The sequence below is a fragment of the Amblyomma americanum genome, chromosome 11, assembly GCF_052857255.1.
Source record: "Amblyomma americanum isolate KBUSLIRL-KWMA chromosome 11, ASM5285725v1, whole genome shotgun sequence".
Lineage (NCBI taxonomy): Eukaryota > Metazoa > Arthropoda > Arachnida > Ixodida > Ixodidae > Amblyomma > Amblyomma americanum.
This window is the reverse complement of record NC_135507.1, coordinates 32,866,822-32,884,545: the sequence shown is the minus strand read 5'-3', so window position 1 is coordinate 32,884,545 and position 17,724 is coordinate 32,866,822. Positions and strand designations below refer to the sequence as shown.

Below are 17,724 nucleotides of genomic sequence, written 5' to 3'. Positions count from 1 at the left end.
TCAGTCTTCTATTAATGCAGAAAAAGAACAGTTGTAGAAAAATTTGATTGGGACGCATGAGTCTTTCAGCATACTCATGTTATCTTCCTGCATTTAGAAGTCAGTATAATGTGGGGTCACATGGCTACCGAAGCCACTAAATGACAATTACTAGCCGTACAAAAAAAAGAAAACACATCGCACCTAGAACCACAACTTCTGCTTCGGAGAAGACTGTTCCACTGCTGTTGGTTAGCTTGAGCGTGTATCGACCACTGTCGCCACGCACGGCATTCTTCGTGATGAAGGTGGTTGACGTGTCCTTGATCTCTATGGTTGTCCTGAGAAAGCAAAGTGTACACCACATCTGTCACACACTTGTACAGAATCGTGCACGCGATGATGCCTTCCTCCCTAGTTGTCAATATTACTAAAAGGCAGCACAAAGCTGGGAATTGAAGACCAGTGTAGTATGGAAATCAATGACAACATAACAGTCGCAAAACTGTTTGTTGCCAGTATTCATTGCACCAAATAAATGCTGCAGTCTATTTGAAGATCAGCCCACCTTGCCATTCACTGACATTTATTGCTTTTTTCTACAAATAGGAACAGCTAGTTCTAATGTATCGTAACGCCTGGCCTCAGCTGATGCAACAACGGTTTCGATCCTACGCTTGAAATGAAAAATTTGGTACAGATCATAAGTGCATATAGAGAACTGTTCTGACAGCAGTTAAAAAAATTAGTGCTGAAAAACAAGAGGGAGCTTTCAAGCTAGTGAAATGAAGTAGAAGACAGAGAAGTGATATGCAAACATTGGCATACTGTTGATGGATCCACATCATTGGGCTCATTACAATTAACATCAAAAGTGGGCTGAACAGAAATTCCATTCCACTAATGTAATGACTGTACTGTACATATGCACGGCGGTCATCTTAACAGACTCTAGTATACAAGGAAACCTCAACCTCAGAACCTCAGAAATGCAGGCAGAAAAGACATTTCACACAGGTAGGACCTAGAAAGAGAGATGATGATGAAGACATCTATATGGCATTTAATTTTGACAGAGGACTTGCCTGTCAGTGGCCTTGAGCACATTGCTGTTACGCTCCCAGACCACTTCTGGTGGAGGTTCGCCCTTGAAGTCAATCTCGTATTTGATTGTGGCACCTCGTTTGATAGTCATGCTCTTCAGACCATCACCCAGGATGAATGGCTTCACTGCATAGTTAGCAGGACAGCATAAAAATTTCAATGACATGAAATTTGCGGAAGGCAAGTGACCCAGCAGTTAAATAACCAGAATGTAAAGGAAATTTGTCAAGCAAGAACTTGGTAAAAATACTGCAGCAAACTTTTCTACACACCACATTATATCAGTTTTCTCTACAAAAGTTCCCAGCCATAGGAAAGATTTGCATGACCCAGCAAGTTTTGCATGTCTCATTTTCTCTACCAGTATCCCAAAACTCTTTGCAGGTCATTGACCAGTTAAAAAAAACCAAGTTACCCCTGCAGTAAAATGACAGCCAAATGAACATTCATGACAAGTGAGCTTGGTGAAGATTACATCTCATACAACATTGACAAAGATAAACAGTTTTCGCTACCTCTAAAGATAAACAACTTCATGCAGCTGAAAATTCTGTCTTTAAAAGCAGTGCTTTCCTTACCAAATCTAGGCTTGCAGATGATTGGCTTGGTTGGGTCACTGGGCTCTCCAAGTCCAGCCTTGTTAACTGCTCGCACTCGGAATTCATACTGGACTCCCTCCTTTAAGTCCGACACTCTACCTTCTGTTTTGTCTGCTGGAACTTTCTGCAATTTCAAAATGTAATACCATCACTCCGACTTTTCTCAAATGATGCAACGACGAGCGAGAATAAGAAAACAGCAAAAGAAAACAGCAAAGAAAAAAACATGCCAATGGTTACCATGCCTATGTAACACGACATTCTGAGACAGCTGTTCACGCTGCTGGATGTGCCGTTTGCCGCTCCATCCAGTGGTGCCCTCTCTAATCAGAAGCTCGAATCGCACAAGCACTAGTTTGCACTGCTACAAACAGAGGATGCTAATAATTTGTGCTGCGGCTAAGGCCGGCCACTCTCCTTTGCTTCTCGTTTCACCTCCGTGTTGTGCCAATGACGCCAATGCCACAGAAGCACGAAACTGCTTGCTAGCTGCTGTCGCAGTAAAACTGCCTTTTCCTGTAGTATCTCTTAATGATGTTCTCAATGCTTAGCAGTATGGCCTCAAGAAATAAGGTGAAGCCTCAAATGCTACGATGGAACAACACCGTGCAAAAATTCTCCCTCCACACATTCAAGCTCAAGTTGGAAGGTAACAAATCCGGCTCAGAGCCAGAAGTTTCGCAGTTTGATTCCCCACTATGATGCACTTTGTCTTCCTGGACATCACAGCTGAGGCTGTACTGGATAGTAAAGGTCCATCAGAAAGTGCCATTATTAACTGCTAAGCATTTTAAAAAAGCAAGATACCTTTAACTAATACGCATAATTAGGAATATATCATCAGATCTCAAGTCACATCATTATATTGCTGTTCTTATTCCAAGCTTTGAAGCTTTGGTAATGCTGTATTGCATTGCTTTTCTATAAAGCACTCTCCTAGGCAGCTCCTAAGGCAGCTCTCAAGCAGTCTGTGCATATGCAGCTGTGCTGTGTTTATATTTTTTTAAAGCAACATACAATGCCTTTCTGAAAGAATGATGGAGTTTGATCTGTAGCAAACAACAGAATCAGTTAAACCATGCAGCAAAACCTGCCTTGACACTGCACTTTTCAAAGGTTTCAAAGAAAAAAAACTGGCAGTTTTCAGCTTTGCATTACTGTGTGTAAATCCTTGAGTGAGCCTATATGTTTCACACCTTTCTAAACAATAGAGAATATTATGGCCAGTTGTCTATTAATGACAATAAAACAGGATAGAAGGCTCGCTGTAGCTCGCATGCACTAGTGCTTTTATGCAGAAATGGTTGAAGTACGAAAACAATTCACAAGCAGCACTGTTCGCAACATTTCCCTCAGTTTTACGTGAATCTGTTGACCCCCGTCTTTCGGATACAGTTCCAGTTTTCTGCAGGAGGCTCCCAACTGTAAATGCATTGAGTGAGTACTTACGGCACCGGGAACCCAGTCCCTGGAGAACTTGTCCTTGTACTCAATGACATATCCTTCAATGGGTGCACCGCCGTCACTCTCGGGTTTCTGCCACTTGAGGTCCACCCGGTCGGCATCCCAGTCAGTGACCTCCACATTTCCTGGCTTCGAGGGTTCGTCTGCAAGTAAACCGGTAAGTGCATGAATACATGTGCTGTTGTCTTGTCTGTACACGAATGCCACCTTTCTTTTTATTCGCAGAAATAAAATATTGCAGCGCAGAAAAATAAAGAATAGGATGAGTCGGGATGCATTCATGGGTACTGCATGGATGAACACAACAATAGATAAGGACAAACAGAAGCAACCACAAGTGTAATCATCTCATTTTCACTTGTCTTCATCGTTCTCAGCCTTTCCTCTATCATTCTCACCCCTTAGATCTTGAGTCGACTGTAATGACATTTCATCAGAGATAAGCATCTCGGATACTGGCCCTTGCCTTGCATTTTGACATTACATAGTAAGTACAGGGACCCAAAAGAAGATGTCGTTGAGAAACTTGGCCCAGGCAGCATAGCTGTTGAAAATTCTACATTCGTCCTGCAGCAACAAGTTAGTTTCTTATTTACTTAAAAAACTGTCACCGAGAGTTATTAGTGCAGCTGAGAAAAAAAAAGTGCTAAAACTATGTACAGAACCACACAGTCAACAGTTTGCTAAGATGAAACATTTTGCACTTTAATAGCATTTCAAATTAGGCTAGTTGGTTACTGTCATGGTCTTGCATTATTTTGCTTTTGGAAATTTCACCACAAAACAGGAAACAGCACAGAACATGAATGTGCAACCCTGACTGCGCGCATCCATGCTCTGAGCAGTTCTCTGCTTTGTGTCGAAGTTTTTAAAGAAATTTTTAAATGAAAGTCCATGATTTTGTCCTCATCACATGTCATTGTGTGAAAGGTGCCCTTGCATAGGCTGTAGACAGTACGTATCAGCACAAGCCTATGAGCTCTTTAATAATTTGTGCAATCATTCAATAAACGTTTGAAAAGTTAATGAAAAAGAACAGATACAAACTGAACAGGGTCTAAATCATGAACATAGAGAACACAACAATACAAGTGGTAGAAAGCTGTCAGGCTCACCATAGGGATCCTTGGCCAGGGTCGTCTTGTCAGCGTTGAGTGGCTCGGATGCGCCCTTCTTGTTCACGGCACGCACCCTGAACTTGTACTCCTTCTTGGGTGTGAGATCAGTGATATCAACTTTAGTGTCCTCGGTGGTGAGAACTTCGGTCCAGCCTCCCCTGACACCCAGGTCCTGCCTTTCCACGACGTAGTGCTGCAGCGGAACACCGCCCGTGTCCTTTGGCGGCTTCCACTTGAGTTTGCAGCGATCCTTGAAGACGTCGGTGACCTCGAGAGGACCCTCGGGTGGCTGAGGCACATCTGAAGTTCGAGAACAGCACACAAAGGTACAATGAGACAAAGTGAACCTGCTCAGTTCGTGATGCAAAACCTGCCTTTTCAATGCAATGTTTTTTCAGTACCACACCTCAAAAACATCAGAGTAGTGTGGAAGGTAGGCGAGTTGTTCCTACACTAGGCGTGCGCATCCCTTTTTACATTATGTACTTTTGTCGTCTTTCCATCTCCATTCTTAATGAAAGCAGTAAAGCAAAAAACCCTCTACTGCTCCCCTGTCTCCTCTTAGCGTTATCGTCACCCTCTTTCATTTCAAGCCTTAGTCAGCACCCCAGCCAGGAACACCAGGTATACCGGGTGTCCCAGCTAACTTGTGCCAAGGGTTCAAAAATAAATTATTAGGGACAGGCGAGTGACACCAGTCGCATATTGGTGACAGCCATCGTGCGCACCACAGGCAATTTTTTGTTTTGCAATTAATACATAGTTTAATTAAGTTTAATTATCTAAATTTAAACAATATTGACTTTAGACAACAAATTGCATTTGAAGAGTTGTCGAGTACCTTCAGAAACCCTCATTCCATGATTTACGATAAGAAAGCCTCACGCGTGTCTTTTTTTCCCCAGCTCCAAAGAAAGCCCGCGAATTACAAAAATAAACCACGTGACTAAAGCATTTGCGTGCCACGATCGTGCTGCTGCCAAGCATGATTTGAGCGAACGAAATCACCTGCAGCCTTGACTCGATGGCCTCGTAGCAGCGGCAGACCGATTGTTGGCGGTGGTTTTTCGTCTGCGTCATCCAATTGGCACACATGATAGTGCGAGTTGCTGCTGCCAACATATCAGCTTTCCGCTTCTGTGGGACTGTCGAGTCAAGGCTGCAGGTGATTTCGTTTGCTCAAACCATGTTTGAGAGCAGCCCGATTGTGGCGCGCAAATGTGTTAGTCACATGCTTTATTTTTGTATTTCGCAGGCTTTCTTTAGAACTGGACAAAAAAAGACACGCGTGAAGTTTTTCTTATCGTAAATGATGGAATGAGGATATCTGAAGGTGCTCGACAACTTTTCAAATGCAATTTGTTATCTAAAGTCAATATTTTTTTTAATTTAGATAATTAAACTTAATTAAACTATTAATTAATTGTGAAACAAAAAATTGCCTGTGGTACGCAAGGTGGTTGTCACCAATATTCAACTGGTTTCACTCGCATGTCTCTAATAATTTATTTTTTAAGCCTCGGCTCAAGTTAGCTGGCACACCCGGTGTAACAACTGTATAAAAATGGATAGCGGGAAATTTCCCTAAATGCTACCATGCGCGCAGCCCACGCAACTGACGAAGAAGCAGTACAGATAGACTTTCTACTCACCGAGGATGTTGATATTGAGCGGGAGCTTTGCCTCTCCTTGCGAGTTGCCAAGAGAGAACTCGTAGGGGCCAGATGACTCACGGACAGGCTTCCGGAAGGTTATAATTGCCATGTCGTTCTTTATGACAACATCAACCTCCTTGGTGGGAACTGGCTGTCCGTTGCGCATCAGCTTTCCAACCACGTCTGATGTCCTCACACCGGTCACTGGAATAAAAATAAATAAATAAATAAACTGCACCAAGCACAGATTCAGGCAGCCATCATAGTAACACATCACGATAAATCCAGGCAGAGCTGTGAGACAGAAACAAAAGATAAATCAAGACATACCACTGTAGGGGACTTCAATGGTCAATGGCTTTCCAGTATCTCCAGTGTAGTCTGTTTTGTCCAGCTTTATGACAGGAGCCTTTTCAGCTGCAAAAAGCAAATTATCATAAACACTCATACTTGCATCTGAGTGGTGAGAATGTTTTTCCCATCAAAGCAATGTGACCCTTGTCAAGCATGAACTGTGAACGTATATACACTGTTGACATGGTTTTACCTTCAGCCACGGTGAGCTTGCAGGCGCACTTGAGCTCTTTGCACTCAACGGAATAGTCGCCAGTATCATCAAGTTCACATTTGTTGATGATCAGCTGGTGACGACCATCATCAAGCATTTTAATGTTGATCCTGGATGAGAGAAAGTGACAATGAAGGAGAGATACTAATTTTGGCCAGGACTAAACGAGAAACGGAGGAAAAGCTCTCTTTATTTGTGCAAGGCTGTTGCACGTTATTTCTAAAAAAAATGACCGCATACCTGTCATTTGGCTTGATTTCTTCGCCATTCTTGAACCACTTGAGCGGGGCGTGCCTGTCAAGAAGTTCAACCTCCAAGATGGCCTGCTCTCGTTCCAGGGCATCGACATCTTTTAGCTTCTTGTTGAACTTGTTGGCCGCTGCAAGGACAAATGAAAACCGCACAAGAAAATGCAAGTTATATAAAAAGAATCCCATTTGAGGACTTAAACAAACCAGGCTGGAAAGTTACTCACGTTCCACAAGAAGTTCTCCACTTGTTTCGTCGGCGTTGGTCTTGCACACGTAATTGCCTTCGTCTGTGATTTTGGCCTTTTTGATGTTGATGCGACGCTTGCGGCCTTCTGCCACCACTTCGTAGCTGCAACGAAATAAATTCGAGTTTCTTTGCTGAAGAGGCAGCGCTATCTTCGGCTGTCTCCGATAGATGAGCCATGCAGACCCAACTTAACGTGGCAGTCTAGTTAGAAAATTTGAACAGTAAATCACAGGCAAAAAAAGAGCCATATGGTATGCCACAGTCACCTCTACTGTACTAAACTATACCACGGAGGTACATCTCAATAAGAAATATGTGAAGTGAATGAATCAAATATAATGGCCTGCCTTTACATATGAAAGCAACAATAAAATGACCTACAATGCTTTTCATGTGCTATCCTTTTTAGTAGGTCAAGCTGGTTCATTAAGATAAATAGTTAAAAGCTAAAAAAAACTAAATGAAAGACAGCTAGGAAACACAAGGAGCCAGGTGCAAATGACATGCAACACTTTGAATCAAATTCTTCCTGGCTGTCACCGTATTTTCAACATTTCCTTTTTTTACCGGATGCTTGAGTCAGTTACTTAATCCAAATCACGATTTCATCTGAACTTATTGAGAGCCAAGCACACGGAAATTAAGCCTAGCATTTTTTCCAGAGCCTGCTAATAGCATTTTTTTATTTTTTCAATATATAACACTAGAGTCAGCTACCTAGCACGAGGAAAGGGCACTGAAAAAAAGAGCGTTACTTTAGAAAAAGCACTCACTGCTTGTCACCCTTGATTTCTTTGCCGTCCTTGAACCACTGCACCTTGGCCTCCCATTCGTCCACCTCGCATTCAAGGGTGACAGAGTCGTCTTCAAAGACCTTGAAGCTCTTCAGGCCCTTCATGAACTGGAACTGTTGCTCTGCAAGAATAACACACAGCATTTTGTATACGATGACTTATATCTGCTCCTTTAGAGTAAACGAAACAACACTGCTTTGACTGAGTTGCTACAGACAGGAAAAACTGCACCACAATAGACACGTCCATTTTGCTGCCAACAGAAAAAAGTTGCGCTAAATACAATATCTAAGATTAGCATTACAAATTTTGTGCACACATCTTTGCTCTCACAATTACAAAAAGCAAATGCTTCTATACAAGCAGCTTACTCAGCAGCTGATTTATTTTCCATGACAATGAAACTACCCATGATTAACAAAACATAATGTGCCATGTTCTTTGCTTCCAGATTATTTGAAATCATGGCTGCAAACATGGATTCCCCAGACTCTAAACAGAAAGGAATAAAAAGGGAGTAAGCTGCCCTGTAGCATACTCCCTTTTAAAAGGTGTAAATTGAATGTGCAAGAGGACAGCTTACACCCTTTTTACTCCCATATGGGTGTATTCATGTTTAGAGTGTAATGCAACATCTTCCAAAAAACAAGTGGCAATCACATTACCGGTCGCACGCCAAAGGCTTAGCGCTGAAAGATTTTATTCTTAATATTCATTATTGCATGCATAAAATGAAAGATCATATGCCACTCTGCACAAAAAGATAAAAATTTGTGAACATTTTTGAAAGCAAACTCAAAGAGATACATTTATTCCTTAAAGACTTCCCGAGTTTCGATGATGTGACAATGAAACAAATTGATTTTTTCGAGTTGCTCTGTTTTATAAGACAAGCCGGCACTGCCTGCAGGTAGCAAAGAGGAAGGCAAGCTGTCACACCCAGGTGTATCATCTGCAATGTCTCATTCAGCTCTTGCGCTTGTAAATCGCTTGTGCCAAGCCTCAGTTCAAGCTCACCTGCAATGGTAACCTTGCACGTGGTCTTCTCATCTGCGCTGATCTTGCAGGTGTATTCACCAGTGTCGTCCAGGGTGCAATCCTGAACGCGCAGTATCTTCTTGCCAAACTGGTCTTGCTCAATTACGTACTTGTCGCTTGCCTGCAAAGAAGTTGCAGAAGAATTGCACGCTGTTGCTGCCAACTACATACAAAAATAAAATGCAGGCACAAAAGAGTGAGATCCACAGTAAATGCCAAAAAGCTAAATAGCTGAACTGACGAGAACAAGCTGAAAGCACTAACCGATGAACCGTAAAAACGTAAATTATTAACTGCCTGCGCTAGAGCAGAGGTTCTCAAAGTGGGTTCTACTGAACCGTTGGGTTCACTGTAGTGCTTTTTGGGTTCATCAGGTACCTGAAATCCTCGCATGCTTCAACCTCAACATTTTCTTTAGCCACTTTAACTTCAGGCTAATCATACTGTAACTGCTTATACAGGCTGTTTATTTATACAGCCAGTCATTATTTGGATTTGGCCATTTTTAACGTAACAGTGTGCCTACATGCCATTTCTTGCATGCAAATCAGATAGTAAGGGACGGAAGTCCCAACACACAGAATTCCTCAGCACCCTTTGAAAGCCAACGGGGTTCCCCCAAGGCTCAAAACATTGAAAACCCCTGCTTTGACGAGAATAAAAAACTCAGGCTATATTCTACAGCACATACTCGGAGCCAGTACCCGACAACACAATTTTAAGGCTTGAAGATTATTCTAACGACACAGAACACTTAAAAGGCAATGAGAAAATGGACTCCAAATTTCTTGTTTACTGCAACAGCGATCGAAAACGAGCAGTGAATCTAAGAAGAACTCACAGCAATCTTCTTGCCATCCTTGAGCCACTGAACAGGGGCCTTGTGGCTGTTTGTGGTGCACTCAAGCACCAGTTCCTTCGTGGTGTACTGCTGCGACTTTGACGGAAGCTTTTTGACAAACTTGTACACTGGGTCCGGGTCTGGGTGAGATAGATCACAAACACCATTCATCACTAGAGTGACCACATACTAGAAGGTGGCCACAATAACATTCAGGTCACTAACATTGATAACTGTGCTTATGTATACTTCAGGTGAGATTATAATGTGAGGTCAGAGGTTTTGCGAAAACACCCTTCTCTCAACAGCATACCTCTTACTCTTGGAATAACAAAAAGACAATGGAAGCAGAAAGAACAGATACCACAAGCGCTTGTCTTTTTGCGCTGTTTTTTCCGTAATATTTTACCGACTAGCTCAAATGTTGGTACGTCTCTTACTTCAAAAATTGTATGCAATTATACAAGGTAAAAGAAAGAAAGGTGAAAGTTGTGTAGTATCACTGACATTAATGAGAATGATGTATGAGGGGAAGAAAAGAAAAGAACAAAACATTAGCATGCAACTCTTGGTGAAGACTTCAAAATGGCAGGCTTTCCATTTTTGTAGTACGCGGTTTTGCCAAGTTATAAGCAAATGATTCACATTATATTTCTAGCACCTTGTAGCACAAAGAACACATAACTAGCCTGCAGCAACTATTAATGCAGTGACATTAGATTTAGTCAAGTCATCGTCCTTCAACATAAACATATCAGAACACAGCATTGTTCTAGAGAAAGTAGAAGACTGGCAGAACCTCAATATGCAAGAAACAGAAGAATACCATACAAGCATTTTCAAGATGCTCCCATCATATTGCTGGATGTCCTATTTCCTCAGGCCCCACCAAAGGCTAAAATGTTTCTAGCCAATCTGACAGCTAATGCAAAGTGTTCTGTATGCAGTCGAAACAACGCACCATCCACTTCCAGTATTCCATGGCAGCTGGTGTCGAGGCAAGTGAGTGTGTAGCGTCCCCCATCTTCAACCGTCGGGTTCATGATCTCGAGGACGTGCAGGTCTCCCTGGCTAGTCATGTGGTACTTCTTGCCCATGAAGATCTCCTGGCGGTTGCGGAACCACTTGCCCTTCACACCGCTCTTCGAAAACACAGCCTGGAAGCGCGCCTGCTTGTCCCGGCCTTCTTTAACGTGCACATTCTCCAGTGGCTGGAGGAAGGCATCTGGTTTCTGTGGGGGGACGGGGCAGGAGGCAAATGACGCGAAAGAACCGCACATTGTTGTAGAGCTCCACTGGACATGGCATCCGGTCGTGAACAGCCAAATAGCAGCAGTGATTTTCACCCACTGTTTGCTCGAACAGATGATGCGAATGTTTATTTTTTGGTTCACATTGTTTCAACAAATGCTTTTTTTTTTTCAATGAATGTTTTTGGTTCACATAGTTTCAACGAGATGAGTTGAGGTTGAGTTGAGGTTATTTAAGCTGCTGGTGGGATTAGAGTTGCAGTTATTCTCTGGCAGCTGCACCGCCGTCGTGAAACTTAGAGGGAAGTGCCCATTTATGAGCAAGCGTCTGAGTGCTCCGTCTTCTTTTGTGTTTGACATCTGCTCCATTGATTTAAAATTGGTGACTATACAGGCTGGTTTATTCTGGCCCGCAGATAGCCGAGTGCCCGAAAAGCCCAGCAGCATGAATTATACCAGCAATATACTATACTAGCATGCGTTACGCAATGTCCATCATCACAGAACGTATATAACTTGGTTCTTGTAAGTGAAATGCATACAGTAAGTGAAAAAGGCCAATGCATGCAGATAACTCTGGCAAGAAAAATTGACATCAATAGAAACAGTAAGAACACCAGTTTGTAAGTATGCATGTGAACAGAAAAACCATATAAAGCAAGCAGGTTAACAAGCAGAAGAAAAAAACACAAACAATTCATGTTCACTAGTGCAACAATTGAGAGGTAAGATTTATGCATTTTTATTCTATTGCAAGCACTTATGTTAAGAAATTTTCATCAAGCTGATACTCCATGTATACACTGACATTCATGTAAAGCTAAAGACTCGCGTGCAAGTCAGTTTCAGCCACTCATGCTATAAAAAATTGACCTAGAAAAAAATGTAAAGTTCAAATCAACCAGCCAACCAGTCTCTTCAGGAGAGCAAGCTGCCGGGCTAGTTGGTGATGCATGTTGTAAACTTGGAAGCGCAAAAAACCGGACGACAGACAGAGTAAGGGACCACAAGCGCTCGTGAACCTGTTTTTTGTGGTCCCTTACTCTGTCCGTTGTCCGGTGTTTTTCGCTTCCAAGTTTACAACCAGTCTTTGCAACTGCCAATCGCAATGTTCTGATCAAGTCAGGCAACTGCAGCATAACTACTCATGCTTTCGATTTTACTATAGTGCGCAACATAAATCTGAAAAACAAAATATACAACACAACACAGGACACAACAAGCAAGGCAGAATTCTTTCACAATACACAAAGAACAAAATGACAAAAATACTGAAAGCTCGGCTGCTGATAGCAGAGATTCGATGCGAACTGGGCGAGAAGAAAGATGTGGAAGGACAGAGAGAGGCAGCCGCAAGCCACAACGAAACAACATCCGGCCAGCAGCACTGTAAGCTGTGAGACACGGGTGAGACGGAGGCTACAAGACAACTGCATCATTCGAGTGGCCAACCTCGCTGCCTCGGCGCACTCTGTGCAGCGTCGGCCAGTCTGGAATGATGTCGGCGAGAGACTGTCGCCTACTCTCCCAAGGAGGGTGCAGGTCCAACGTCTGAGGTGACGTTGAAAGGCCACAAACAGGGGAGACAAGACACGTGAGGAAAAACTTGGAAGGACACAAAAAGACACAGGACACACATAACGGGACTCCACAGGCTATCAGACTAAACAAAATGTGACAATACCTATGAAAGACACAACTCAAGTGGCATATGAGCTTAACCGGCATTCTTGCTGAAGCAAGACAGTGCATATCACAGTCCCACAATGCTCAACTATTGGCTTTTATGTAAGCAAGCGTTTAATCTTTACACACAAGGTAAATTCCTCGGTTTACAACTTACCCCTGCTGCCACGTTATCTTGGTTTAAGGAGAAAACACTACGCACAGTGTCGGAATTAAATATGTACGATTATGTGCCACACGTGCCATTAACATTTAGCCCAGCAGCACCTTCATAATGTGAGACAAAGACCTACACTAACATATTAACAAGAGATAAGAAGGCCAACAATTTACTTTTCATGGCAGGTTTAGTCATGAGTCATTTGACTTACTCACAAACAACGAAAACACACAGTGTCTGAACACTGGCAAAGACACAACAAGACGAGGACAGAACATGTGCTGTAAAACAGCACAGAGACAGATAGTCAAAAACAACACACATACACACACTTACACATAAAAAAAAGAACAGAAACCAACAATGGAGAGAGCCTGTCACCTGACACTGACTGCCCAAAGGCTGGCAAAACATTTCAAGAAAACTCAAGAGGAGTTCTGGGTCCGCTGCTTGCAAAAAGCACTACAGAAACAAATAAATGGAACTGAAAAGAGCAGGGGAAGCAAAAGAAGCATCTGCCAGAAATCATGTTTGAAAGCAGAATGAGAGCATAAGAGGAAGAAGAGTTGCTTGATTGCAGCAGGCTCGAAAAGGAGGAGCTGCCAAAACGTAGATCGTTGAGAAACAAAGTTGAGGATGAGCTGCAAGTCTACAGAAGAGGAAAGCGGCTACAGAGAAATACTAGAATGATAGAAGTCTTTTGAGTACAAAGTGCATGCATAAAGTGTGCAGCAAGCAGCACATGAGAAAAGTTGAGGCTTGAGTGGATAGCCTCGGAAAGAACCGGAAAGGGAGTGATTATCAAGAACAAAAGAACACAAAAGAAAGAGACAGACAGAAGGGATCTATGAGAAGTGCAGAGAAGGCAAATGAACAAGAACGCTACAGTAAAACAGAAAGGGGAAAAGATTCTGCAAAGAAAGAAAGGCAGCCTGCAAAGCGGAATAAGGAAAATAAAGCCAGAAAAGAACGGCTCAGAGAAGAGAAAGTGGAGAGCACAAGCCTGCTAGGCTGCCAAGGATGCCCAACCTCCATCTTCTCCTTTGGGACCTTGTGAAGAACTGGCCAATCGGGAATAATCTCTGCCAGCGATCGCCGCCGAAGCGTCGACGAGTGAGGGATCGTGAGTTCATCCTCCTGTAGAGGAGGAGGATTGTAGCAGCAGTCCCGGTTAGGACTGCAACGGTGCCCGTTACGGTGGCAAGACGTACGGAAGAAAGTGAACGCAGCAATCTGTGCTGACCTCTACCACAGTGAGGCCGTGACTCGCAGTTGATGTGTGTCCTGCTCGGGTGCAGTGTAGTGCCACGAAAGATAAAAGGGATGGCGAGAGCCTCACATTGAGCTTCGAAAAGCTTTCCAGCAAAGTAGGGCGATAGAAAATGGAAAAACGGCAGCCGAGTCCAAGGCAAAAAATGAGAACCACAACTGCTGGAAAAGTGAAAAAAAAAATTTTTCGACATGGAACATGGAAGTTTGTTTGAGTCACGTGACAGAACAATGTCACTAACACAAGAGTGCAAAAAAAAAAGAGTTTCAACATATTGTGCACATTGCACGGGACGCAACACAAAAAGGGACGAAAAAGAAACACACACAGGAGTGAAAAATAAGTTGCTCTTGGCAAGATCCAAGAAGAAGCATTTCATGCAGAAAAAGCATGCAAAGTAGTGCAAAAAGTGCCACACAATAATAAAAAAAAAAAGAAAAATTCTCCAGGAACTTGTGGAAGCCTGGAGCTCCAAGGCAAAAACAAAAAATAAAAAGATGCCACAAAAGTGTTCTCTCGATTAGTACTCAATAATTTACTGTTTGAGCAGGACAAAACTGACATCAAAGTATGACTCCATGTGTAAAGTTACTATGCACTAAAAACAAGTTCAACTTAATGACGTATAGTACAAGTATAAGCAAAGGAAATGCAAGCCTTTTAAAATGACATACCTGATATAGCACTGAAAGATGACACAGCTTTGTTTACCTGCCATTAACAGCAAAGCCTAATTATATTTGACATCACTTTTATTCAGCAACTTCTGCAAAACAATTTGCATTTACAATTGTTGCTATGTATTCTTTTCTAATGTTCCAATAGTTCGTCTCAACTGCTCTGCTATGAGCACATCGCAGACCTGCACTGCTGAGACTGCACTTGAGGCCACTCTAAGAGCACACACACTACTGATATGTTTTAACAGGCAAAATGAAAAAAAAATTTTCATTTCATGAGACAGTGCAGCCTCAAAAAACTTTTCACTGCGAATCACAAAGTGAACAAGGATGGGGAAAGCCTCAAGGTGCTTGACAGCACACTGAGGCTTTCCTCACCTTTGTTCAGTTTGTGAATGTCAAGAACCATCTGCTTACCGTCTCTCTACCATGTTCACTGGCATGAACTGCAAGCTTGAATAAAAACACTGCACTGACAGCACTAGTACTGTAATGTTTATAAGCAACTTTCTCACCCAGCATCAAGTTGCACCTGCCTTGAGAACACTCATAAGAAAAGAACTTCAGAGCATGCGTTCTGTGCATCAGTGTCATTCACTGAACAAGTGCCATGCTTCCCTACTACTAGCGATCACTTCAAACATGGCAGTAAAAACTCCAATTTCCAATTAAATAATTCGCGTGAATACTGAGTTCATCTGACTTACAGCACAACAGTTTGGAATAAAATTCTCGAAAGATGTAACATCTTGGCATTGAAAGTTTAGATTACCGGCTTGCGGGCGGCTGCAAGTTCCTTCTCTTCTTCACGTTGCTTGAGTTGCCAGTCGGGGTCATCTTTACCAAGACCCCACTTGGCGTATTGCCTGTGTATGGACAGATAGCAGTGGGTGAGTATGCAGCAAACAAAACAAAGATATGGAAATAGATGAGGTTCCATGCTATGCTGCGGGATCTGTGAGCTTGTGAACAAATAAGTGCACCATTGGCTGCAATCTTCAAAACTATCTCTATCTTCTGTACATCACTTCTATCTTTACCAATTAGAACATGTAACATCAATAAAGTCACAATTAGCTCCATCAGCCAGCCCATCCCAATGGGTATTGAACCTCCCTTGGACGTCCCATGGACATCCTAAACGTCCACAGGATATCCAAGGAAACTTCATTGCCAATGGGGATGTTATTTCTTAAACAGTACATATATCTACATGTTAACATTGATATGACACCAAAGGCTATAGTAACTGCAATAAATTCCAATCAACACAAAGAGTAATAACAATGCATGAAGTTTCATGCCTCAAATGAACGGAGAAACCTTAAGAAAAGAGTTTGTGAGTTCAAAAGAGTTCAAAAGAGAGATCAAGAAAACTACGCAGCTACACATTCGCAAGCAAATCTAAGTTGCTACAAAACCTATCTGGAAAGCAGCCAGTAACAATAATTACAAAGCTTTAGATGCATTTTGCCAGCTTTAAAGCAATGTTGTTTAATGCCTTACTTTCTAAAACCAGGGCATGGGACATGCCACAGTCACTCAAGGTTTCAATATGTATTATAGTTCAACGAACAACACTGTGAAATCATTTACAGTATATTTAAAGCTGTCCCAGAAAACAAACACTCTAAAAGGTAAGCAACTAATTAATTAGTAAAGTGCACATAAAAATAAATCTGTTGGTTCGTGTTTTGCCTGAAGACATTGCTACACAAAAAAAGGCTGCAAAGCAGTTACACCGCAAAGCACTCACCTGTGCTTGAGCATGGCACGGAAATCCATTCCACTTTCATCTGCAAAAAAGTAAATGTTATAGAAGAGGCTAAATATAAGTATTAATTTTTCATAATGTTAAAGAGTACTCAAGCAGGTATGATTATGGTATTGCAATCTACAATAATTTATATTTGTTCATAACAGCAAAGATCTCTGCTAATCTGCAGAATTCAATCAATAATTTCAAACTTATTTACAAACTTGCTAACTGTACAATACAACAAGGACAATAACTTTGCTTCCATTTTTATGAGAGAAATTAAAATGATTAGTGTAGGTGATTGGTCCTATGTGGCAGGTATATTGTAATGGTTAGACCAGGAGAAAATTTGATAATAGCCTATGGATGTCAATGAAACAAGTAATGTTATTTTGTGTTTCATGTCAATAGGTATCACGAAAGGTAAAATAAATATAACAGTGTTGTTAGAAAACATCTTGCTCTTAGCTTCTCACTTGCATTAGAATCTTGTGAATATGAAAGTCGCGGGGTTTTGTTTAGTAGTTCGCAAAATGCTTTTCATAGCTAAGGAATTTCCGACTAATTTCTTTTCACTGGCCTATGAAAATATGAAAGAAATGTTTTAGAGTAGTAGCAAGTAAAAGTTTGGACAATTTTGTAAAATGTATACTGCATTTATTTGCATAATGAACACACCAACTTTTGTCATCAAAATGCATAGTGCTCATTACTGCAAGCAAATACAGTAATCACGGTGTTACAGCACACAATGACAATCCCTCATGATGCTTGTTTTTGCAAACAATTAGTTGTAGGCAGTGGGTGTGGGTTCTGTGCATGTGTTATGAACAAACGTGTTTGAGTGGGTGGTTGGTTTGATGTGCGTACGTCGACCGACTTGCCTTGCGGGGGACCGTCGCGAGGAGATGCGACTTTGCGTTTTGCGGGTTTCTGTGTCAGTGTGGCACCAAACTTCTGCTTAACGTCAGCAATGTTTGTGAGTGGCTGTATCTTTGGAACTGTCTTTTGTACTGCCTTTTGTGCAGCTGTGTTGTGAAGATGGGGGAGTGGCAGAGATTGTTGCACGGCATGGCACAGTGAGACAGGGGCACTTTGAAAGGAGCGCAGCGCACAACAACACACTTGCAACCAAAAAGCTGAGTGGCCAAAAGCCTGTTACTTGGGGACATTTAGTGCCTTGTATTCGATGTGCAGAAGACTTGGGGGGAAGCCAGCTGTTATAAACAACTAATGTCACAAGAGAAAATTTCACTGCACT

The 17,724-nt window shown here is 42.1% G+C and overlaps 1 protein-coding gene across 1 annotated transcript in view; it reads right to left on the bottom strand.

The window, feature by feature from the left end:
- Positions 1 to 17,724, bottom strand: part of bt (projectin protein bent) — a 206,807-nt gene that overhangs the window by 86,913 nt on the left and 102,170 nt on the right. The window contains exons 25-40 of the mRNA XM_077644518.1: positions 16,461 to 16,500; positions 15,477 to 15,570; positions 10,620 to 10,890; positions 9,659 to 9,798; positions 8,797 to 8,938; positions 7,759 to 7,900; positions 6,963 to 7,087; positions 6,728 to 6,866; positions 6,467 to 6,597; positions 6,250 to 6,336; positions 5,917 to 6,123; positions 4,262 to 4,564; positions 3,132 to 3,289; positions 1,662 to 1,806; positions 1,065 to 1,209; positions 184 to 320 (exon numbers count right to left, since the gene is read on the bottom strand). Of these exons, the coding sequence (XP_077500644.1) occupies positions 184 to 320; positions 1,065 to 1,209; positions 1,662 to 1,806; positions 3,132 to 3,289; positions 4,262 to 4,564; positions 5,917 to 6,123; positions 6,250 to 6,336; positions 6,467 to 6,597; positions 6,728 to 6,866; positions 6,963 to 7,087; positions 7,759 to 7,900; positions 8,797 to 8,938; positions 9,659 to 9,798; positions 10,620 to 10,890; positions 15,477 to 15,570; positions 16,461 to 16,500 (2,406 nt within the window). The remainder of the gene's footprint in view (positions 1 to 183; positions 321 to 1,064; positions 1,210 to 1,661; positions 1,807 to 3,131; positions 3,290 to 4,261; positions 4,565 to 5,916; positions 6,124 to 6,249; positions 6,337 to 6,466; positions 6,598 to 6,727; positions 6,867 to 6,962; positions 7,088 to 7,758; positions 7,901 to 8,796; positions 8,939 to 9,658; positions 9,799 to 10,619; positions 10,891 to 15,476; positions 15,571 to 16,460; positions 16,501 to 17,724) is intronic.